The following is a 26666-nucleotide window of genomic DNA, read 5'->3' as shown; positions in this document are numbered from 1 at the left end:
ATATTATCTTTCTAATTTTAAAGCCAAATTAGTTTTTTGGCCCCAATTTCACGGTCCACTTAACATAGAAAATGAAAGTGCGAGTTTAAGGTTTAAGTTTTTGGTCAAGGTAGTTTTTGATGAAGCTGAAGTTCAATCAACTTGAAACTTAGTACACATGTTCCTTATGATATTATCTTTCTAATTTTAAAGCAAAATTAGACTTTTGACCCCAATTTCACGGTCCACTGAACATAGAAAATGAAATACGAGTTTCAGGTTAAAGTTTTTGGTCAATAAAATAGTTTCTCAACTCGAGTGACTTTGCTGCTGCGATATTTGTATGCAGTTTGTTCCAGTCCTTGGCATTGTTTTGTAGAAAACAATCAACTTCTGTACTTCCTGTTGAACAGTAATGCTACTTGAAAATTGTAGATACAAATTCGTTTTAGGTCATGATGAAATCTTGCCTTGTGAAGAACCGCACTGGTAAACCTATGATGATATTATGAAAATGCTTGATTTAACAAAATCTTTGTTGAGTGTGGTGGATGATAGAAACTTTGACGCGCAGACACTGCCAATTCTCCAAGTAACATACACTCCACCCCATCGTAATACGTTTACATATATCAATTAATGTGTTGAGCTCGTCTGTCTGGATCACACTTACTGGTAATACAAAAAACCTGCTAAGCTATGTTGGAAAGAGCGACTGATATCGGCACTTCGCCATAATGTTTGCGGTTGCATCACGAATTTGATGACCGGTACATGTGTCGCACGCTGTGTTTAAAGTCAATTGTTTTCGCGGTACAGTTGTATTAAGTTAACAGAATATTCGTCTCGCATGCAGACTTTACTCTGTCCTATCTCTCATCTAGGATTCGAACGGGAGGTGATAAATGCAAAGCAAGGGGTGGGATGGGGGGAGGTGTCAACCTGGGAATACTTCCGGTCTTGCTACTTTTGGAGTGTGTTAAACATGAATTGTTAGATTGAGATTCTTCTAATCTGAAACAACGATGATCAATTAACATCATAGAATATAATTCAAATTAGCATCACATTAATTCAAAAATGCATAAAAAGTATAACAGAACTGATCAAAGATACAGATACACCAAACATCTACAAACGCCTCACAGAAGGAAGACAATATGATATGTCTTTCTAATAGTATATGATAAAACTGTATGCTAGGTGGGTGCATTAAAATGTCACTCCAGTAATGTAAATATGATAAAGAAAATGTGGTATGATTGCCAATGAGACAACTATCCACAAAAGACCAAAATGACACAGATATTAACAACTATAGGTCACCGTACGGCCTTCAACAATGAGCAAAGCCCATACCGCATAGTCAGCTATAATAGGCCCCGATAAGACAATGTAAAACAATTCAAACGAGAAAACTAACGGCTTTATTTATGTAAAAAAAATGAACGAAAAACAAATATGTAACACATAAACAAACGACAACCACTGAATTACAGGCTCCTGACTTGGGAGAGGCACATACATAAATAATGTGGCGGGGTTAAACATGTTAGCGGGATCCCAACCCTCCCCCTAACCTGGGACAGTGGTATAACAGTACAACATAAGAACGAACTATAAAAATCAGTTGAAAAGGGCTTAACTCATCAGATAGACAAAAATACAAGTGGACGTGGCCGGGTACTTATAAGTTCTGGTTACTTTGAAAAGCCATCAAAATTGTACTTGTGAGATATCTGCAGACGTTTATTATATGCTAGAAGTTAATTGTTCAGAAAAAAAGTACCAGCTCAAAATAAATGCACATGAAGCTGTGATTTTGTGAATTTATTTTAAGATTACAAGAATGTTCTCATGTGGAAAAAAATCCGGGAAATAGGTACTTATATATTTCTTTTCATAAAGTTACATTAACGAGAATTTTGGTTAGCTACCGGATATTAAGTCTAACCACTTAACTAGTTTATACTTCCCTTTTCTACGTGTATGAAGAATAAGGTCTTGCATGACATGTTGTTGTTAATCTGTAGTTTATATGTGTTGTGTGTTGATTCTGGTAAGTTATTTTAATATCTAGATGTAAGAAGATGTATTATGAGGGCCAATGAGACATCTCTCCATCCAAGCCATAAGTTGTAAAATTTAACTATGATAGGTCAAAGTAGTACGGCCTTCATCACGGAGCCTTGGCTTACACCCAACAGCAAGCTATAAAGGCCCCCCCCCCCCCCCCCCCCCCCCCCAAAAAAAAAAATAGTAGTGAAAAACCATTTAAACGGGAAAACCAACAGTGTAATCTATATAAAAAAAAACCAACGAGAAACCAGAAGCACTTATGAACACCAGACTCCTGACTTAGGAGAGGTGCAAACAAATGCAGCGGGTTTAAACGTTTTACAGCAAATTCCAACGAGTATGAAGCTTCATGTAGATTCTTTGGTTAATAGCTTCCTTGCTAGCTCAACCATGAAATGATTATTAGGTAAGGTAAACAAGCCTTTGGGTGGAGTCAATAGTTAAAAAGAGAACCAATCAGAACTAGTGACAGAATATAAACATTGTAAAACTAGTTTTACAAGTCAGTTTAAAAATAAGTTTTCAATCTAAATTTAAAATTCATTGATAACATGTTGAAGGTGTGTTTGATTTGCCAATTTTATTTCAAGAGTTTTTTTTCAGAAAAGGTATTTTTGTTATACAATTTTTAGCATAGAAAAGAAGGAACGAAAGATACCAGAGGGACAGTCAAAGATATATATTACTCACTTGATTTTCTATGATGTGACTAGCATTAATTGTTTACGAAAAGTCCTAAAGAACCTTCTTTTTTTTTAAAAGTCGCAAAAGTCGAGCAACCCTGGAATCCTCCATCTATCAAACATCAAATTGCCAACTATGAGAGTACAAGGGGAAATGATGTGGATTTTTTATAAAATTTCTATTTGTTTAGCATTGAATAAAACACTAAATGTTATCATCCTTGAACAAAACATAAACCGTAACTACGCTTCTAATTTATTGTAATACAAAGAATTTTTTAATTCTTTATGAAATAAAATTTAATTTGCAAAGTTGTTTAGGTGAACATGTTTGTATGAAACATGCATATTAGAAACAATTAAGCCATTGATATGTGTATTTTCATTGGATGATGAATTAGTGCTATGCTCCTCCCAATTTTAAGGTAATAATCATTTCATGGTTGAGCTAACAAGGAAGCTAACCAAAGAATCTACCTGTAGCTTCATACTCGCTGAAATCTGCTGTAATAGGTACCAACATTCACCCTTATCTAAAACAATAGTGTAACATCACAACATAGAAAGATACGCTATAAAATAGCAATTGAAATTGCCCAACTCAAATCAAAAGACATATTAACACAAGTGAATATAAACTGAATATTTATATATTTATTCGATTTGATACCATTAAACAACGATTGTGTCAATGGCGATTGTCTGTACATCTGCAATTTTCAATAAATCTGTTAAAACTATGTTAATACAATTTAACATATTGTAATAACGAAAGTGCTTAGGTTTGGATCAAATCGTCTAACAAACTTGGTATATGCTTGACACAAGAAATGAGTAAACAGTGTTTATGGTCTGAATTTAAAGAATGCCAGATTCATTTTGATCACCAACATCACTTGAATGCATCTTTTTTTATTACAAGAAGAAACATCATTTCCAATCATAAGTTTAGATGACAAGATTAAAATATAACATAATAGTTTAGATGACAAGATTAAAATATAACATAATAGCTATGTATAGAAAACCAACATAAAACAACACACAATCACTCAAATAATATGAGATGATGAAAGGAAATTACTGACAATGTCATTGTTTAATGGTAGATAATGCAATTTTTAATTTTAAAGTGGGAAAAACTCATTAAAATTACTATGGTTCATTTCATCATATCAAAGAATTATTGCAGTTACTGAAAAGAAGCTCTTAGTTCATTAAAAAGGCATACGATACAGATACGGTGTGTGTGTGTGTGTTGGGGGGAAAGGGGGGGGGGTGGTGGGGGTAATTGAGATGTATCGAGAAAAGATGCATTTTTAGACTAATTTAGCTACACGAAAGTTCTTTTAAAAAAAGACACTTGCCTAGATTATGTAAGAATATAATTCAACCAATTTTACAGATAATTTTGTTTCAATCAGATGTTTATACATTAACTTTGTAAATACCGAATTACTTCTAAAGTATCGTTGTACGAATATAGAAAGCAGGGTTGGCAAAAACCCGGGTTTTATGAGTATTGCCCAGCCCAGTGGGAATTACTGGGAAAACCAGGGTTTTATTGGGTTTTAATGGGTAATAATGGGCAATACTGGGTTATATCATTAAAATACTGGTCAGAATTTTATAGAGGATTCAGTGATCAAACACAAATGTAATACATTTAAGATATTTATAACCTATTTTGTTTGTCTGGATTTGTAAAACTGTAAATATACAGCAAAAAAATCATTTTTTTTTCAAATAAATATTACTCCTATTAAGAATTATATGTAAGAAAAATTACATTCAAATAATGTATACACATGTTGTACTGTCACCAATTAATAAGCAATTATTCACTAATTTAGATTAGAATGCAGATTTGTTTATTTAACAATAATCAGCCCTTTCAATTCTATAAGTGTTATTGGCATGAAACCTTAGGGTGTTTAATTAGCAATATGAATGTATAACATTTAGAATTAACAATTCACTTAAACACTGCAATAAAATGCATTTTTTTTAAAGTTTGGATTATTGAAGCAATGCTTGGTAATTAACAAGGTATCCTTAAATGTGCAAATCTTGTATAATATTCTGATTTTTTCATTCTTCTAGAAATGACTGACAATGGTTATCTATATAGAAAGTATATATTTGGCTGTAATACTATGACACTACACCAAGTCTTTACTATTTTGTGTTAAAATAAGTTTAAAAAATCATATTGCCCAGTAATGCCCAGTATTACCCATTTCTGGGAGTATTGACCAGCCCGGGAAACCCGGGTTTTCCCACCCGGGAATTCCCGGGCGGGTAATACTTTGCCAACCCTGATAGAAAGACGACGGATATGTACCTTTTGTCGAAACCACAATCCCGTACTCTTCTCCCCGAAAATGAATTACCAAACTATAATTTTGGGTATATGCACTTACATGAGCAACACAACCCATTTGGAACAGGAATTATTTACCCTTCCGGAGAATCTGAAATTACCCCCAGATTTTTGGTGGGGTTCGTGTCTTCAGTTTTCTTTGTTGTGTTACGTGTACAGTTGTTTGTCTCTTTTTTTAATTTAATTTTTGCATTGCTTCAGTTTATTATGGACTTATAAGTTTGAATGTCCGTCTTTCGCCTCTCTTTTGGGTAAAAGAATAAAGTAGATATTTCGAATATGTTAACGAAAATTTGGTTGTGCTTATCTTTTGAAACACAATAGTAATTCCTATTGAAAGAAATGTCCAAGAAACTGAAATTTTGAGTAAATGTCTAAAATTTGGGACTCATTTATATTCAAAAGAAGCACGTGATGGTATATATTAATCACATAATTATCTAGATTTACAAGGTGAAAAATAGCTTGCACATTTTTGTCGAAAATTCACCTAGGGATCAAAATTATATTGTATGCCCTTAACATGGTGGTATGAAATCACGCAGTCCCACTTCTATGGCATAAGTGCCTGTCACTGTAACTTTGACCGTAAACTATAAAATATTGATTAAACTGATAAATTATGCTTTTGTAGAGTTATTGTAACAAAAAATGTGTTCCGGTGTGACATTTGTTCCACCGGAACAAATTTCATAGGAAATATGTTCACCGGAACAAATTTCATATGAAATATGTTCCACCGGAACTTATGTCACAGAAAATATGTTCCAGCACTATAAAATTTGTTCCCGAACTAATTTTTTAACCAAGTGTGAAATAAGTTCCGGAACAAAAATCACAGCACCATGAGTTTTGTTCCAATATTAAAATTAAAAAAAAAATGTGAAATAAGTTCTTGTGATATTAGTTTTAAACGAAGGTATTTTATAGAAATCAATGAAAATGTTAGATGCTCTAACCTATTTCACAGAAAATAAGTTCTGTGCTTGCATGGGGTACATTTGCAATTAAAGGCATGACTGTAGGATGAAGATAAGAAATAAAAGCGATGATAATGCATCTATGTTTTATCGTTTATGTTGCCTTCGACCTCCTTGTTTCCTGATGATCTGTCATGGGTGTTCTAATCATAGATGTATTTAGCTATGGTCATTGCACTGTTTTAAAAGAGTGTGTCTTTTGTTTCTTTATGTCTTTTAATATAATTGATCAGTCACTTTGTCCTTTTCAAAAAAGGAAAATGTTCATCTTTAACTATAATACTTTTTTTCGGAATTACTTTTATTATTATTTCTTATTTTACTCTTTCCTGGCTCATAAGTGCCATTTTTAGTATTATTAATTGAGCATGTTATTAAACTTTTGCTTTACTCCACATGATCCAATTGGATGTTTACGCTTTTTATTTATTACATTATCAATATAATACATGTTTTTATAATGACTTTAAACTCACTGATAACAAGTGCTCAGTATATAAGATAACTTGTTTAACCAGTGGAACATATTTCCCAGACAAGGAACTTATTTCACCAGGTGAGGAATAACATATTTCACAAATCCAGAACTTATTTCACCAGGTAAGGAACAAATCTCACAAACATGGAACTTATTTCACTAGGTAAGGAACAAATTTCACCAACCCAGAACTTATTTCACCAAGTAAAGTGTGGAACTTATTTCATAGAAATGGAACAAATTATATAGAAATTGTCTGTAAAAAAAGTTCTCCCAGAACATATTTCCTGTGAAATTAGTTCCTCTGGAACTTTTTTCACAGGAACAAATTTTGGCTTACATTATCACCAATCTTGATACTAATACTATAGACTCAGACATTATATTGTCACTCGACTGTTATTTTTTCGTAAATACCTAACTCAACTTATGCGGAATTTTACTTCTAGTTCCAGAAAATTCCATTTTAAACACACAGCAATCCACTGGGACAGAGCTGTCTCAAATTTGTACACCTGTTGGATTGAATAAAAACCAGATACACAGACCACAAACGATAAAAAGGAGTACTAACAGAGAGTTAGTATGGATAGGGGCATTTGTATTGTACACACCCTGGATGGAATTTAAAGGTATTTATGGAAACATTTCAATTGGAAAAGAAGTGATACGAGGAAAATATCTCTATAGAAAATAATTTGTTTATATAATGTTGTTCATTAATTCTATGTGTGTGTTTTATGCCAATCTGATGAATTGATCAAGTCAATTTCAAAACGATGTTTTGTTTTTGGGATACGATTGCTATCAAGCAATCTGTAGACTTATACCGGTGGCTCAGAGCATTGCCCTCACGTCAATCGTTTTATTCTAAACATTAAGGAACATCTCAGATTCTTATGATTGTCTTGCTTTAAAATTGTAAAAACAAACAAAGGGATTGAACTTAAACAACTTTCCTATAATGTTCTTTTCATAATCTTCATGTTTGATAATTCCCTTCACTTATATGCGTGTTTTAAACAACACGGAAAATCAGAATTAAGCAGTATTTATATTTGGTATTTTTATGAATTTAGAAACACGTCAGAGGGAATTCCCAGTTTTGATAAAATGCGAGAGTTCTCTGAATTTCGATAAATCTATTTGTGTCATTTTAGAACTGAAGTGGAGTTTTTCTTATATGTTACCGTTATGGAACTGATTTTTGAGATTGTACTTCCTTAAAGAAATAGAGAACCATCTAGGTCGTTCAATAAACATTTAATATACGTTCTTGCTCCAGGGTTTGTTTTGGAAATTATGCGCATGCGTATAGTTTTCTTGACTTCAAGGGGTTTTAGATTGAATGGTTGCTCTGGATTCTCCACTCAATTAATTAATTTATAACTCATGGGAACTTTTCTATGTATGCCTGCTATTGAAGGTTATTGTTGTTGCATAATTTTAAATCATATGCATCATTTAAATTAAAATAAATGTAGTCCTCATCGTAGAACACCCCTTCAGGCGAAATGGACTCTTCCATATTAACGTTACGAGTTGTCTCCCTTCCGGAAGTAACTTCCGCGAAGTCTGAATCAAAACAACACGTCGAGAATTAGCTCGTTCTGTCAATAAACGTCGTATTATATTAAAAACGATCGCATTTTAAAACGATAAATGTGTACGGAAAGGAGTCATGATCACTGACCCAAAGGAAATTAAATATTTAAAGAGTTAGGATTGGGGTTCCTCCTAGAATTAACGTAGGAAAATAGGTGATAAGATACGAGGTGAAATACTTTCTCTCAGTCTGAGTCTCAGTGACTGCTGTGGAAAGTAAACTTTGAATTGATAGTACAAAAATAAAGCATAGGCCTGATTACATTGTTCAAACACTTTTATCCGTGATTGGCTATTTTGTAACTATTTTAAATGTGCAGTTGAATTAGTTTTGAAAATAATATTATCCAGCTACATGTATACATGTGTCAATGAAACAACGGCAATCGTATCCCTCAGAGCAATCTGCTCTTTGATTATAAATTGTGTTTAGGCTGTGTTCAATATTTTGTTGAAAGTGAAAAAAAGGTACATAAAATTGAGAATAAAAACGGGGAATGCGTCAAAGAGACAACAGGCGCAAATACTACTGGGTTATATATGTTTTGTGAGATCTCAACCCTCCCCTTTACCTGCAGCAAATGTAGAAAAAACAAACACACATCAATACGCACAGTAGAACTTAAATTAGAAGAATTCCGAGTCCAATGGCAGAAAAGGTAACAACAGAAACTAAGAAAAATGACAATGATAAATAAATTAACAAAGGAATGCTAGTAGTTACTGTCATACCAGTGCCAGACCTCAATTAAAATGATTTAAAGATTGTCTCTTCATCATATGAAAATCAATATTAAAACCAAACTATGCCATCTTAAATAAACTATCAACCGTATATCGATATCGAAATTCCTGGTGTAATGCATAGATTGTTTATGTTACAATCAAATGCGTTGTTACATACACGAGCGAATCGAACAAGTTGAGAAACATAAACAACATAAGATGGTGACAAAGGAACGTCACCATCTAAAATAGATAATTAACAATAGGAGATGAAAACTTATATCTCTTTTATCATAACTTTCGGTTTTTAGCTTCCCGTTAAAGATTTAGATATCAAGATCTAGGAACGGGCAGTGTTCATTGTAAATAATAGTTTTATGTAAAGTCAGTTCAACAAGATTAATTCTTTCTGCATAAGAACATGCCTGTACCAAATCAGTAATATGACAGTTGTTCTCCATTCGTTTGATGTGCGTTAGCTTTTGATTTTGCCATCTGATTAGAGACTTTCCGTTTTGAACTGTCCTCGGAGTTGAGTATTTTTGTGATTTTACTTTTAAGTGTACATACTGAAGTCGTCATTATTGAAAACCAATATAATATCTTCCAAATATCTTAAAGTGTTATTCATTTTTTGTATCAGATGTTGTTTCGATGGTTTGTTGATTATAGTCTCAAATTGTAAATCATAACAATACAGAAACAGGTCCACAATAAGTGGTGCACAATCATGCTACACAGAGGAACAAGTTATCAGTATGCTGGAGTGTCTTATTGGAAACACACTTGTTGAATTTACAGGTATCCTTTCTCGTCTATGGGAACGAACTTTGTGTCTCTCCATGCCAAACTCTTCTTATTTTCATATGAGTCGGATTTCCTTCAGACACTTGTTAAACAAGATCAAAGACGCCAGATCATTTAATTTCACATTCAGATATATTGAAGATGTTCTTTCCATTAACAATCCAAACTTTTTGGTATGGGTTTTATTAATGTATCCTGCAGAACTAGATATTAAAGATCATCATACACGGCTTCATCTGCCTAGTTATTTTACTAATATCTCGAATTTGACATAAGCGATTATCTCAGTTCAAGAGTCTATGACAAACGAGACGATTTTAATTTTGAAATTATATCAATTTGCCACATTAGAAACAATATAATCAATTCACCTTCATATGGGGTCTACCTTTCTCAACACATTCGGAATCCAAGAGCCTGCAGGTGCTACTCAGACTTTGTAAACGTCAACAGTGTCTGAGCAGTAATTTGTCGAACCAGGGGTATGTCAAAGAACGTCTCGATTGTCCCTAAGAAGATACCAAGACCTCGTTGAAAAATATTCCGTATGAACTTCACAAGTAATACACAATGGTCTGAAAGTATAATTTCTAGGTATTGGCGTTATTTATATTCTTAACTGGTTATAGTTTAGTTTTAATTGTCTTTGTAAATGATTACTTTTCCTGTCAAGTCTTTGGTTTTTATCCATTCGACGTTGCTGGGTACTTATACATCATGTCATTGTGTTATACATTTATAGCTTCGGTAAATTTTGTATTCTTGTATTAAGTCTTTGTTTATGTGCCTTTTTTTTTTGTTTTTTGTTTTTTTTATCTTTGTTGACATATTTGCTCTTTTTGATAGTGATTTAAATTATATCACAATGTTGACTGCTATACCCCTATTTTTTTGTTTACCTATCATGATCATGTTTGATTTGGTCACACATCGTTGTCAATATAATGGAATTGTATGCGACTGTCATACAAGTAGGAAGTTTTTGCTAGCTATTAAACCAGGTTTAGTTCACCATTTTCTGCACAAGAAAATGCCTGTACCAAGTCAAGATTATACATAGCATTACTTTTAATTAAGGTATTAGTCTTTTTGATATATACTCTATATTAGCAAAAATTGTAAATATAAATGCAGATTTGAGTCTCTATAAAGCTTTGAAGTTCTTAATAAGGTTGAAAAATTGATGTCCAGAAATACACACAAAAAATTAACATAGCTAAAGTAAATATCAGGCAAATCCTATGATATGGGTAGCACAACATAATTTTTTTCCCACTGAATTTTTGGTTCCAATGCAATGTTAATATCATACAAAGGATATATATGTCAAAGATATTTTTAAATCAACAGTGGATGGCTCAGAAAATGATTTTAAAGTTCACTAACAATGCAACAAAATTTTGTACAAAATGAAGAGTTATCTCCCCTTTTCAATGAATTTTCAGTGCTTTCTATGTATATTTTTCTCTTTATTTGTTTCAGTTAATAATAAAAAAAAAATTAACTTTGAGAAAGAATGAATTTGTGATATGAAATAGATGAAAAAATTTTGAAAACAAAATATGTCATGTGCCATCCACTGCCTGGTTTTTTCATGGACACCCTCTTAAATATTAGATAACAAAGAAATATATTCTTCATTCCAAAAGCAATACAGCTTATATGTATCAAGTACAATTAAAATTACACAAAATATAGTAAGCATCACATAGTACAATACAGTAATTCATTACTACAATTCAAACATTCAAACAAAACAAGGAGCATTATATTGAGTAACATAATTTGATAATCTAAATTGAAGCATGATATTCACATTCAACGATTACGAATTGTGTTGGTAACGCATAATTACTTCCAAAATTTATTAGGTTTCTTTGTATTACGAACATATACCAAATGTATAAGTTAAAATACTCAGGGATTTCTCAAATAATATGGTCTGATATACTTCATTCGAATATCTTTATATCCAATACATTCCAAAATGAAAGAATATTCATCCTTAACAAAATAACATGTGCACAACTGACATATTCTAGCGTTTCTGTTTATATTTGATAACCTTCCAGCTTCAATGTTCAAGTTATTTGCATGTGAACGGTACTTGCTAATTTTAAAATTAAGATGTTTACTTTGATAAAACTGCAAACAGAACTTCGGTATTTCTGTGATTTTAGTTTTTGAACATCGTGGATTTTTTGTTTTATATAGGATGTGCCAGTGCAAAGATGAACATCAATATACAAAACTACAAAGTTAACACTAGTTCAGAATTAAACGTATATGAATGTCATAAAAAATGCAGCAACATATCTGACTATATTGGAATGCAACAGCAAGCGTGTTATTGCTTGTCTGAGATACACTTGAATGAACCATCTTCATGTTTGAACGTTAAAGAGTGTAACAATTTTCTCTGTTATAGAAAAAAGGATATATATTCTCATCAAAAATACCAGGATACAGTTGCATTATATGCTTTAAACAGTAAGTTACCTTCTGTAACATTATGTAGAAAATTGATTATACGTTGTTGTACACACATGCATCACACACTTCATCATTAGTGCTTACTTTCATTTTAGAAAAAAAACCTGTTTCCAAAAATCTCTTTAAATTTAATGCTCAGTATTACAGAAGATGATTTTGAATTAAGAGGTCATTGTGAACTGATTGACCAATGTTACAACATTAAGTCTTACTTGTATCCGAGCACTAATTGATTTAACTGAAGTAAAATTTCCTACCTAAATGAGAAATATAAATAAAGAAGGATATAGTTTTTTTTTAAAACATGAATTCATTCATTACAGGTACTAGTCTTAACTTTTGTATGTTGTTTTGTGTACTGTTGTTCTCATATTTGTCTTTTCTTGCTTAGTCTTGGCGTTTTCGGTTAATTTTTTACCTTACCTTTAGACCTTAAGTGTGAATGTTTTTTTGGTATTCGTCTTTCCTTTATAGCAGTCAATATGCGCATGGATACGATTCTGGCACCACTACTTGCAGATCTACGTTTGTATTCATTTGAATCAAAATTAACACAGAAAGAAAAAAAAGCATTTGGAAATGTTATTTCACTTTTAGATATATTAACTATGTTTTGTCACTCAATAACTCATAATGAGTAATCACATCACATGCGTCACTAACAGTGCACGTGATTAAATATACTATCGACAAGAGGGGTCAGCTTAAAAGAGGGACGAAAGATACCAGAGGGACAGTCAAACTCATATAACGTAATAATGTACTTGTTTTATCTTCGAAGTTGACACAGATTGACGACATCAAACGAGAATCTACGACAAATATGATTCGAATGAATGGTTATCCATGTATCGCACCAAACGCTTATCCTGTCACAGCACCAAGCCTAGATTCCTTTTAAGTTCATGCCAATTTGTTTGTAACCTTCATTTGATTCGGCTTCAACATATTTTAACTACGTTCATCTGAATCTACGCATATTTCACGGATGCTTACCGTACGTACATACCCGAATAATTAACGTTCAATTACTTATGTACGTGAAACAGGCGTTGTTTTTTGTTTTACCGATATGTGAGAAGTTTTTATCTCTTCATTTATCAAAGCGTTTCTTCGTTCTTCAATTTATGTTGTAGGCACTTTTCCTGTAAATAAAAGTCAACTTGACCAGTGTGGTGTATTTAATTATTACGATAGCGTTTCATATGGCAGTAAAAGATGTTCCGATACCAGTCATCCAGTTTGTTGTACGTATAAAACTTGCCCTACGCTTTCATATCTTGACACGTACGAAAATACAAAGCTAATGATGATTTGCGTCCCTAAATGGACCAAACATTTGCACTTTGTCTAAGATATTATATAAAGGTTTTATGACAAGCGACCAACAACGACATTCTCAAATACTCACTTTCAATAGTATTCAACTTTGGGATTAGTTTGCCTTTTATTTTTTTTAATTCGAGCACCACTATTGAAGTCTTTTGTAGTCGACACGCGTGTCTTGTGTACGGAATTAAAAGCCTGGTATATATGACGAGTTTTTTTAAGACAAAATATTCAATATTAAAAGAGGGACGAAAGATACCAGAGGGACAGTCAAACTCATAAATCGAAAATAAACTGACAACGCCAAGGCTAAAAATGAAACGGACAAACAGACACACAATAGTACACATACACAACATAGAAAACTAAAAAATAAAGAACATGAACCCCACCAAAAAACTAGGGATGATGTCAGGTGCTCCGGAAGGGTAAGCAGGTCCTTCTCCACATGTGGCACCCGTCGAGTTGCTTCTGAGATAACAAATCCCGTAAATAGTCTAATTCAATAGGTCACATTCATGAAAGGGAAGGGGATTGTAGTTATGACGTAAGGAACATATCAGATATCATTTGTGAAACGGTTATTCCATAACGGTCAACCAACTCGTGATGGCGTCCGTAAAATTTACGAAGAGATGATTGCAACTTCACCATTTGGAAATCTTGATTTAATAGCTTCCTTGTGAGCAACAACCCTTTTTCACGAAAAGTCATGATAGGAAATGCAAGCACGGGGCTAGTATCAATTGGGAGATATATACACCGTATGCAGGTGCTGCTGGAATGTTGCTACTTAGAAATGGAAAGTTCACAATTGGAAAGCTGAAATCATCTCTTTTGTCGTAAAGTTTTGTTTTAAATCGACCCTCATTGTCAATTTCTAGATGGCAAATCCTTTTTATGAAACAAAGCAATACCAACTCTTTCAATTCGTCTTTTAGTTTGGAATGTGGAATACTTGTAGAAAAGTCAAATGTTTAATACTATTACAAGATGAAAGAGAGTTAGATTGTATATACTCTAAAAGATCTTTGGAATTTTTAAGTATCCACATCTGGTTCACGCCACCTCTATAATAGGCAATTTCACAATAACTTTGAAGCCCATCTTTGATTGCTGATAAAACAGATGTTAATAATTTAGAAAGAGGTTTCGTGGAGCACTTGGAAGACCCAGCAAATAAATTCATAATCTTTGGTTGAAATTCCAAAGGAACATAGAACAGACCTATGATTCCAGGATTTCCTCTTTGGTAATTGTCGTGAGGGTATATGTTGGGTTTCCAAGTGAATTGTCAATACCTAATTAGGGTCCCGCCAAAGGCGGTCCCCTATAGTGATCAGTCTGTCCGTCCGTCCGTCCATCCGTCCGTCCGTCCGTAACACTTTGTGTCCGCTCCATATCTAGAGAACCATTATGATTTCATACTTTATACTTTACATGTTTATTAACCACCACCAGAGGGCGTGTCATGATGTATGTACAACTTCCTAGGTCAAAGGTCAAGGTCAAAAAACTTTGGTTTCAGTTGACAACCCTGTGTCCTGTGGTGAAGATCGTGTCCGCTCTATATCTTGAGAACCGTTATGATTTCAAAGTTTATACTTGACATGTATATGAACCAACACCAGAGGGTGTGTCATAATTTATGAACGACTGCCTAGGGCATAGTTCAAGGTCAAAAACTTTGGTTTCAGTTGACAACCCCATGTTCTATGGTAAAGATTGTGTCCGCTCTATATCTTGAGAACCGTTATCATTTCAAAGTTTATACTTGACATGTATATAAACCAACACCAAAGGGTGTGTCATAATTTATGTGCAACTTCCTAGGTCAAAGGTCAAGGTCAAAAACTTTGGTTTCTGTTGACAACCCCATGTCCTATGGTAAAGATCGTGTCCGCTCTATATCTTGAGAACCTTTATCATTTCAAAGTTTATACTTGACATGTTTATAAACCAACACCAAAGGGTGTGTCATAATTTATTTACAACTTCATAGGTCAAAGGTCAAGGTCAAAAACTTTGATTTCAGTTGACAAACCCATGTCCTATGGTAAAGATACAATTTTTTAATGCACATTATTCACAGCGGGGCCCACAGAGATGGCTCCCATCTCAATGATATCTAGTTCGTTTATCAAGCAGTTAAAGTAATGAGTTTTACACACAAAGACGATGTTGTTTGGGGCTTTATCTGCGGGGACAACAACATATTTGTCATGAAGGTAGGATAAGTGTTTTGCAACATAAAGGTCTTTACAGATTGACTTAGCATTAGCATTGATAGACCCATTCAGTTTATTAATTCTGATTCGGAAAGAGTGTCTACGTCTTCCTTCTCACGCTTAGCCCATTGCCTGGTATAATCCTCGACTTAATCCATCAGTATTTTAAACTTGTATTTCCAATTGATGGATTTCGGCTCACGATATTTTGGACCTTTCGATAGCACATTTCGTAGGGAAGTGTTATTAACAATGTTGAGGTCACCGGTAATAACGTGGCCAGCCGGATTATATGTGAATTGGGAACTAGCACAAGTGCAATCAGGAGGTTTAGACTTGAAGTCGTCAATACTGAGATCCTACAAAACGTGTTTGTAATTGAAAATTTTAGTTGCAATAGGTTTGGTATAGGTATAAGAAATGATTGGTACAGACTGGTTTTTGAAATAAGGAGGTACTTTCGATTGAACTAATTTATGATGAAGGATATTGCCTAAGTTGACGCCATCGAGACCTTTGTTGGCAAAGGAAAGATTAAGGAAAGATCTTTTCTCTTTTTCATCTTTTCCAATACGGACTGGCTTGAAAAGTCTGTGACTTGCAATATCCGAAATTATAGCTGTAAGTTTGTATTGGTTTGAATGAGGGTTTGTAAACATAAATTGAACAGAAAATGAAGTTTTGAAAGGGGTAATGAATAAAGTATCGTGTGAATGTGATGCATACCTAACGGCTTTTGTATAGAAGGCAGCAACCATATGGTGTCGTAGTTCCCAATTGTATTAAACTGTTATATTATAATATTTGTTTTTATTAGTATCGTTCATGACATTAAAATACATACACTAAAACATGGGCATACCAGAGAAAAACTATTTGTTCCTGTGTTGCTGAAATTATATGAAAAAGTAAAATCACAAAAAATAGTAAACTCCGAGGATTGCAACTCTACTGTATCGATTTAATCATAAATAAAATGAACTTTCATTTCCATTCTCAATTTTATTTTATTTAAAACATAACCGCATCATTCTTTAGCAAGCTGAAAAGCTGAATTTCCATAGTGCACTAAAAGTTTGTTTAAAAGGGTATAATAAATGACATCAACATATAAATTACTTTGTTTTACATTAATTTATTGTGGTAGCCCTGATATTTCGATACGACTTAGAGCTGAAATCCCAAAACGCCTGCAAATACAATAATTTAAAATCTTCTTATAGAATCGGTGTCATGCATCAGATGTGCTTTTTTTTTGGATTTACAATAATTAGATACAATCAAAGCTGAATATGAGAAAGCCAAGGATGTCTAGGAACCGAGCAGTTGAAGAGAGTTGACCAAAATGGAGATTTTAAAATTTATAAATGTATTGCAATTAAGGCAAAAAATGTGATGCTTTGATACCAATGTAATCCTCACCTGCAGAATCCTGCTAAAACCGACAAGAAAGAAAGGCAAAATTCAAGAGATAAATGATATTCAGTGAAATAGAGCCTTGTCCGAACCTATCCTTACCATCAAAATCTCAAGATATTTTTGTTTACATAAAACTGAACCCCCACACTTTGATTGGATGCCGTCAAGTGAGGAGACCACAATTTTGACTTCTGCGTGTACCCATATGTGAAGGAAATCTCCAACCTGTGTATGCAACTACTTACATGTGTAGTATAATAGCCTTGAAATTACATTCATTTATTTTTTTCAGTCCACACGATGCAATTATATAACTCAATGCTTAACTATAACAAAATTTCTGTGTGGGACACATGTTCTGGTACAAAAAACTGGTACCTGCCACCTATGTATACTGTCCTAAATTAATTTTAGTTATTCGTTGTTATTCTGTGGTAAACGTGTCGAAATGTGCTATTACATTATTTATTTATGTATTTCTCTGTCTTTGGCATTCATTCTTTGTACTGTTTTCTCGGCATGTAATTACAATTGTTGTCATTTTAGTGGTATATTTAACATTTCTATAGAGCGGAGGTTTCGCTAGCCACAACACCAGGTTCAATCCACCAATGTTTTCTTAAAATGTCCTGTGCCAAGTCAGGAATAACAAGGCAGTTGTTATCTAATAGTTCGTTTCTAATTATGTTGTATAGTTTGTTTGTTTGTTTGTTTGTTGTACTTCAGTGTTCTGTTATTTCAATGTTTTTCATTGCAGATTTTCATTAAAAAATACATAGATATTACAATCCGTATTAAAAATAACTTTTCAAGGAGAAAAATGGATTCACATAACTTTTATCTTATTATGTAGTTGTCTTAAGGTTTGTTTATTTATAATATAATTGATTTTGTAATGTTTTTGTCTCGACAAAAGTCGGAAAAGCTATATTTTTTTCGGCAGTGGCGTCAACAATGTACAAGTTTGTAACATGGTAAATTTATTTTTTATATTTGTTATGATATTTTCAACTTATAATGATTTTTTGTCAGTTTTTGTAAAAAATCTTCTTTTTTGAATTTCGTTCTTACTTAATAGTATATTTGATGGTAATTCCGTATTAACAAAAAGAGGACAGAAGAAAATTATTCACAAGACTGCAGAGGGATAGAGAACCCCTATTATTGTCTATGGTCATACAAAAAGTATTGTAATTAGTGTTGTTATCTACAACATAATATATATCCTGTCTTTATAATTATATTTCTTGTAGTAGGTTAATCTATCCTGACTTTGATAGCTTTTATTTATAATACATTATATATGTATCTTTAATTAATAGATAAGAATAAACCATATTTCCAAGCAAACAAAGGACACGCAAATAAATCGCTGTCATGGAGCGACAGTATGAAATTCTGTAGAGAAACATCGCCTAGTTCTGTTAAAAATTTAGAATCGAAAATTAATATGACACATGGAAGTTATTGGACCACATCAGTCAGAGCAGAAAAATTCATTCCTGTAAAAGGTAAATACACCTCATTTTATTTATCTTGTTAAAACCAAGCGAAATCAATAAAAAAAGGAGAAGTGTTGAAGTTTTTAAATTTTCAAACAATTAAACGAATTCCGTTTTTTTAAAATCTTTAAAAAAAAATATAGGTTTAACTTTATTATCATCAACAATGGATAGGTTTAAGAAAAGAAAAAGAACTTTAAGTAATATGAAACTTCAAATTAAAAACAAAATGATGCATGTTTTTATTACTAAATGACTAGTTTTTATTATAAACTTATGTACTTTTTTCTCAAGAAAATTTTATGATTTGCCAAAACTTAGAAGTTTATTTTTTTAATTGTTTGCTTCCAGTAAACAATTCGCTGGTATGTTTTCCGTATGCAGTGAACTCATCGTGACTTTTCTCAAAAAACAGTGATCGCAATACGCATGGATCTATCATTCAAATAAACTTTATTGTACATGTTATTCACTTATTCAATATTCATGCTTCTTTCTTGATTGTTTACTAAAAGGTGACAATCGGTAAACTACGGCTTTTAATAAGCTGCCATATTTTCACATCATAACAGACCGAGAGAAATATTTTTTGACGATAATACGATATGGATGCGTAAAAAAATATAAAATCGTACGCAGAAGACTTAGTTTATGATATATAAATGCATTGGTTCAAGAATTGGATAAACATTATTTTTCACCAGTCACTTGTTCCACAAGTGGAGCAGGATCTGCTTACACTCCGGAGCACATGAGATCACCCTCAGTTTTTGGTGGGGTTCGTGTTGCTTGTTCTTTAGTTTTCTATGTTGTGTCATGACTCAGGGGCGGATCCAGCCATTTTAAAAAGGGGGGTTCCCAAACAAGGGCAAATGGGGGGGGGGGGTCCAACTATATGTCCCCATTCATGTGTTGATCGGCCAAAAAAGAGGGGGTCCAACCCCCGGACCCCCCCCCCCCCTGGATCCGCCAATGCATGTGTACTATTGTTTGTCTGTTTGTCTTTTTCATTTTAAGCCATGGCGTTGTCAGTTTGTTTTCGATTTATGAGTTTGACTGTCCCTATGGTATCTTTCATCCCTCTTTCATATGACTTTAAACGCACCAAACAAATGTGTGTTCTGTGGAGAGGTTAGGATCTGTAATATTTGGCCTTTTTAACTTTTTCGATTTGAGCGTCACTGATGAGTCTTTTGTAGACAAAACGTGCGTCTGGCGTAAATACAGAGTTTAATCCTGGTATTTATAATGAGTTTATTTATACTTACTGATTATAACAGCCATGTTTTACATGTTGATATTTATATATATTCTTTAACAACAGATGTACCAAAACGTTCCCCATTTCACTGTGTGGCGGCTTATATTTCGCAGAACAATGTCGTGGAAGAGTATGTAAAAGAACACTGTGACAAGAGTTTACCTGTATTATGTTTGAAAATCACTGAGAGAGTGGATCTTACTACCAATACACAATATAATAGCTCAACAACCCCTATCAACATGATTAACGATAAAGGTAAGAGTTCAACTTATTTTTTGTAAGAGAGCATTGTTGGACGATTTGACTCCGAGTGTATAATCTGTACAGTTGTCAGTATTCCTGGTTTTACATGAAATATCATTCATATGGTCATTTTCTGCCAGTTTTAAGTTCATAACATTTAAAATAATTTGAAACACTAAGGTTTACTACACACAGGCAAAGATAGCCGAAGCCAGAATTGAAGCAATTGTTTGTAATATTTTTGCTAAATGCTCGTTACAATTTTTATCCTCCACCTACTTTTAGTCGGATGCCTCTGGTGAGTTGTATGTATATAAAAAGCACGCATCTGGCAAACTAAAAATCAATTAACAAAAAAAAACGATCTCAAAATACTAAATTAAAGACCACGAACTTGAGTGCATGTTCATCATACTACATACAAACCTTCGTTTAGGGATGTTTTCTATCAATATTTTATGGAACAATACGTAAAAATCCAAAAAAACCCGATACGTAAAAAATTCTTTAGAACAATGTTGGTGGGAAAATAATACCTCACAGTAAATCGTCATAAGGATGATTTGAAAAATTATATGATAAGAAATAAAAGAAGAAAAACAATCTAAGGAATGAGGCTTATAATTTGGTTTACCCGAACCGAGTTTTGTCTACAAAAGTCTCATCAGAAAAACAAAAACATATACCAAAGCTACTTACGAATTACCAAGGAATAAATTATGCTTCACAGTGTTAAGAATTATAGCCAAGAGTAGAAACTATACCCTCCCCCCTCCCCCCGAAAAAGAGACTTAATTTCAGAAAGAAAACATAAGATTTCTTGAAATACAAAACTGCAGAAAATAAAAATTTCTTACCGTACACATCAGAAATAAATCAAGAATCAATGATTATTTTCGAATTGCTATCTAATGAGTCTATGAGATGAGGAAGTGTCGTTTTAATGAACGCTTCAACCCGAATGACAGAGTTATATCCCATGTCGTTAATGTGATTGAAAAAACGACACAGTTAAGTTGCTTTAAATATTTTGACCTGAATGAAACGATAGCCGAGTAAAGTTGTCGTTGATCGGAAAACCAATGCATGATTCGGATTGAAGAATCATTTAGGAATACAATTAGTGTCTATGTAAGTATAAAGTTTTAATTATTAATATTTAAAGAAGGGTAGGCTATTCAAAATGGCAACTTAGATCCCTTTAGGATTTTTCGATAAACGGATATGCATAATAAACTGCACATTCTAGAAAACAAAGAAATATTGATGACAACGTTAAAAACTTTAATAATGTAATACAAATAGACAGGAAATACTACAAAAGATTTGATTAATATTGATAACAAAAAATTGAATCTGCTTACCCAACCCCCGTGTTTGACAGAGGACAGAGACAGTGATAAAATTGAGATTAGAAATGGGGAACGTGTCAAAGAGACAACACCCCCAACCAAAGAGCAGAAAACAGCGACAGGCCATCAATGGGTATTCAATACAGCGAGAAAATCTCGCACCCGGCGACTGGCTTCAAATCGCCACTAGACTTAAATGTGTAAAAGTCAAAATAAAATGGATGTCGTACGAATCTCCAAAACATACGAATGAACTAAATTAAAAAAAAAACAACATACAAGACTAACAAAGGCCAGAGACTCTTGAATTAGGACATGCGCTATATGTGGCGGGGTTCGACATGTTTTGTAAGATCTCAACCCTCGCCAATACCTCTAGCCAATGTAGAATAAACAGATACACAGCAACACATAAATTAAAACTCAGTTTAAAAAAGTCCGAGTCCGATGTTAAAATAAATGATAATAGAATATAGAAAACAAAGACATTTGTTATTCACAAGTATTAAAACAGATCGAATAAGGCATATGTATTTTGTCATGCGTTTTAAGCACTTTCCTAGATTTGCCATAACACATACACGATTTATGCAACGTTTGTCAAAACAATTTATATTTATCCCTTTAAAAAAATAAACAATAACAATATACCTAATCACTCTATAAATAGATATTTTATAATTGTGTGTACATATTTAATGAGTTTTAAATCATGTAATGCATGACTATGCCTTTTTATAAAAAACATTTTCCTTCAGAATAACTGTTATAGCTTTTATTTGTATATATACAGTGTCTCGTAAGTCTTTATAGGCTGGGTATTGATCCTTTTTTTATGATGTTAACGTTTTTATGTATTTTAATGTAGATCAATATGTGACACTTTAATAAACTATTATTTATCTTATCTTATAAACAAATCTATTCAACCAAAAACGATGTAAAGGATTATTATTTATAGTCTTGTGATGGGATGTGTCTTCAATGCATGCACAACAATTGATTTTGAAATAATTTTCATAGGGTACGTTGGATCGTACACTCTTGATGAAAAAAAGATACGTCGTAGAGCATAAAACCAAAAGAACTTTTAAAAATTGACAAAATTCCTCTTAGTCGACCTTTCATGACGAAAGCAGCCTCGGTTTAAGTTTAAAACTTGGATAACACAAATTCAGAAGAATATATGTATTATTGATTTTAAAGACAATAGAGTGCATAACATTATCATTATATATATGCTGGATACAATTTAAATTTAAAGATCATGTTCATATTTAAAATAGTATAGTCATGTCTAAATAAAATAACATTTTCCCTATCTATATATTATAGACAAAGAAGAACAAATTTCACACATCCCATGGGAGATTATAGCTGGCTGTTTTGGTTTAATTGGAGTAATTATAACAATTGCTTTGGTTATATTGTAAGGCTACTTGTTTTTGCTTATATGACTAATACCTTCATATTTCAATTATTACATATTTATACCAGTTAAAAAATGTTGAACGACAATTCATTGAGGTTTTTGTTATCTTTTTTATCTATCATATAAAGAATAATATAAAATATAGCCTAGACGAGTAGTTCTTTCTTTTTATGTTTGCTTTCATATTTTTAAAGTCAACAATCATAGTATGCAATTTACCAAATATATATGATGGCTAGAAAATTAATAGTTCCTCGATTAAATGAACCAATTTGGTGAAATAAGCGATAAATCGATTTATGTCATTCAAAATAACTTGTAACTTTATTGGAAATTTAGAATTTCTCATTCGAATGATTATAGGCTATTTCAACGATTAGTTTTTATATTTATCCACAGAAAATGTAAAAAAAGATCACCAAAAAGTACGGGAATATCTATTGAAGAAACAGGAATGAACCATAGTGCCACAAGCAATGAAGAACCACTTGAGGCTGGTAAGTCTCGTTTTAACGAGATATATAGCATTATCAAACATTGTGTCGTGATTGTTTTTTTTTCCATCTAATTTGATTTCTCTATATTTCAGATAATGAAAACGTTTATGATGACAGTAACTCGAAAGAAAGATGTGCAATACTTAAAGATAAAGATTATGATAGTATGTCTGTTATAAGACAGGAAACAGAAGGGGTTTACGACCACACGAGTTCTGCTAACATTACGCCTAAACCCGTTGAAGATGTAAATATCTACGACCATGCAGACCCTGTCTTTATCAAACAAAGCTTACAAATTGAAAACGATGGTGTCTACAATAAATGTGAATTAGATGTAAAGTCCGTTATTACAAATGCACAATTGAAAAGCGATACAAATACTATTTACGATCATGCATGATTTCAGAATGGATATTAGAACTTGTATATATATATATATGAACCGAATGACCATTTATGTGATATTTCGTGCGAAATAATGACAGCGCGAGCAAGTAATGATCTTATTCTACATATATCTTGTTGTTTATATATTTATTTACTGGAACATTTCGCTTTCCATGCCAAATGAAGAATTTGTTGTTTACTTCGTTGCGTTTTAAGGTGTCTATACTCCAATGTATCGTTTAGCAAGAATAATTTTTTTTAATTTTTAGTTTTCCAATTAAAAAAAAGCTTAAACCAGCACATACAATATCAAATATATACAAGTATGGCTATTCTATTAAGTCTAGTTTTTTCGGTTGTAGTTGGCAACGAATGGGGTTGTAACAATATTAGAAGGATCATTTTATCTAAACGTTATACAAATCAAAATTAAAAAGTAATAAAATCGTTGATACCATAATAGCGTTTATTATATACCTTGAACTCAGACAAAAGTGTAGTTACTTTTATAATATGATGCCTTATTCTAATTTCATATCAAGAACAGTTTTATAATCGTCAATAATTTTGCTTATATATATTATTCTAGGAAAATGGTATTTGTTTGAAGAGAAATATTTGTAATTTACAATATATTTTCTTATTGATAATTGATAAAAAAAATAGATCAGTTATTTGGTAATTGCCTTCATTTATCTGCCTGTCTCATTTTTCAAACCCTACTGCTTTTTCACAATATAGGTTCAAAAGGGGAAAATGAATCTCTGTTAGTACCTTTTCTTTCCAATCATGAAATTTAGGACTCAGAAACGGTAGCAACTTTTGTTTGAATCGATTCTTCTTTTGTAAGCCCAATCCACCACAGTTTTTGTCTTTATTTGAAAAAAAAAGATTATTCATAGTTTAATTAGCATGCAGTGATTATTATCATATCTACCATCATATTTTGGATAACATTTCCTTAATCATTAATCATATAATTGACAAATAAAACCTTTTATTCAATAGTTGAAAATAAATGTCATTTTCCAATTACGTAAATGTATTTATTTCTTCAATGGAGTTGACGTCGAATGTGCTAATATGATACTTGGTTTACTGCTTTTGTTTTATTTTCAATTTATCCAGCTTTAGGTTACATTTTATGAAAAAGGGGAACATCCTCTTTTACTCCCTAAAGTTTTAGCTTATTTTATTGACAATATATCCTCTTTATCAATTTAATTAATCTTTTTAAAAATTACCAGAAATTCTTGTCTATATTTAAAAATAACTTCCGCTAAGATGGTGAGTCATCATTATAAATGAATATTCCTACCCAGTTATCTTTCCGTACACTTTTAAGATATGTCATTCCCGGTTGTTATTTTTTTCCCATGATTTAATATATTTTTGTTTCAAATTTTCTGTTTTGCATTCAATTTTTTTAGGTCCAAAATATATGCCCAACGCCTTAAAGCTTTATTGTTCGTTCTGTCAACCTACTATTTTGTTCTCTTTTGTCTCTACACGATTCCAACATTCCGAGTCATACTCCCTGTGTTTTAGTCCTATATCTAGTTTGATGCCACAATGTATCTATTTTCGATTATATTAAATATATGAGAAATGCTTGTTTTGTTTTTAACAAATATAGTAGCATCAACGGTACACTTACTTTACCAAAGAGTTTGGGTTTTGTTATCTAACAAAATTAAAAAATTTTTTTTGTCTGAAAAAAAACAAACCCCAGGTTTAAATTGCAACAGAAATGATGAAAACTACAGCACTAGGCGGACATCCTTGTCGGATACTACGTTTCAAACTGATGGATTTTGATATCCTGCCATTATTCAATTACCAACCCTTTGTGGTAAGAATTGAATGCTTCTGTTTGTAAATTAATGGGGTGTAAAAGCGTTGACCGAAGTACATATTGTATGAAGCGCTTCATTCTAAATATATGCATACAGTCAACGCTTTGACAATCCTATGAAATTACAAAAAGAAGCATTTAATACTTATAATTACATTTTTCAGCTAGTATCATTAAAACACGATTACTATCAAGTTTTTCTTTAATTTACCTGTGCACTTAATTCATGTTAATGTGGGAGATCGCATGAATGGTACATTTCATAGTATAATGAAGGTTAATTTGAGAATAACGCGAGATTGCTGTTAGCCAATCAAAATAATGTATCATAATGAAACATACATGCAATGTGATTATTCTGTTTACAGTGTTTGTCCTCTTCAACAATGAGACTTGAAAGTCAAATTTTGATAAAGATAAAAAAAATTAAGTCCCATTTCAATTAATTGAACGCCTTTGAAAAATCTAGAAAAAGGATTGTCTCATCTACATTATATTTTTCAGAATAATCTATATCGGATTATGTTATAGACTATTTAGAAAAATATAATGTAGATTTGTCTGTAACTATATAAATTTCATAGGTCACTATTGGAAAATTATGGTTATTAGCAAATTATTAAAAATATCTACATACACACATTTTACGTAGTACGAAATTGTTCCGTATAATTGAACTTGTAAACCATCGATACAAGAATTTTAGTTTACTTTCATATTGAGAATCGGAAACGAAAGAAACATATATACATCTCTTTTTTGAATGTAGATATGTTCGAACATTCTGGCTTATTATTTTTCAAAAGTTGGAAGAGGTATGTAAAATAAGTTTTCATCCAACCTTATCAAGTAGAATCTTGGGTGTAAAATATCATGTATTTAAAGATATTCTTAACACATGTATTCTCATATTGAACAGATATGTTCACCTATGTAGAGTAA

General features: G+C 32.3%; 1 protein-coding gene across 2 annotated transcripts; it reads left to right on the top strand.

Moving 5' to 3' along the window:
* The first annotated feature begins 1963 nt into the window (after positions 1 to 1963).
* On the top strand, positions 1964 to 25478 carry LOC143055210 (uncharacterized). Of its 2 annotated transcripts, none has more exons than XR_012971970.1 (9): positions 1964 to 2038; positions 7032 to 7214; positions 11935 to 12210; positions 13350 to 13460; positions 18512 to 18700; positions 20066 to 20210; positions 22886 to 22979; positions 23382 to 23479; positions 23572 to 25478. XR_012971970.1 is itself a non-coding variant. In XM_076228348.1 (9 exons), the coding sequence occupies exons 1-9, from the start codon at positions 1993 to 1995 to the stop codon at positions 23880 to 23882; spliced, it is 1503 nt and encodes a 500-aa protein (XP_076084463.1). In that variant the 5' UTR covers positions 1970 to 1992; the 3' UTR covers positions 23883 to 25478. The 2 variants fall into 2 exon arrangements, 1 of the variants encoding a protein (XP_076084463.1); XM_076228348.1 differs by having other exon boundaries at positions 1970 to 2038; positions 20016 to 20210.
* Positions 25479 to 26666: the final 1188 nt, after the last annotated feature.

Source organism: Mytilus galloprovincialis, chromosome 1 (genome assembly GCF_965363235.1).
Source record: "Mytilus galloprovincialis chromosome 1, xbMytGall1.hap1.1, whole genome shotgun sequence".
Taxonomy (NCBI): Eukaryota; Metazoa; Mollusca; class Bivalvia; order Mytilida; family Mytilidae; genus Mytilus; species Mytilus galloprovincialis.
This window is presented reverse-complemented; position numbering and strand designations above follow the sequence as displayed.

Excerpts from the sequence above, each read along its gene's own strand:
- LOC143055210 (XM_076228348.1), top strand. The coding sequence starts at position 1,993 with ATGTTGTTGTTAATCTGTAGTTTATATGTGTTGTGTGTTGATTCTG. Across the intron at positions 12,211-13,349 it reads TGCATTATATGCTTTAAACA|GCACTTTTCCTGTAAATAAA; the intron begins GTAAGTTACCTT and ends TTTATGTTGTAG. Across the intron at positions 13,461-18,511 it reads TACCAGTCATCCAGTTTGTT|ATAAGAATAAACCATATTTC; the intron begins GTACGTATAAAA and ends TTTAATTAATAG.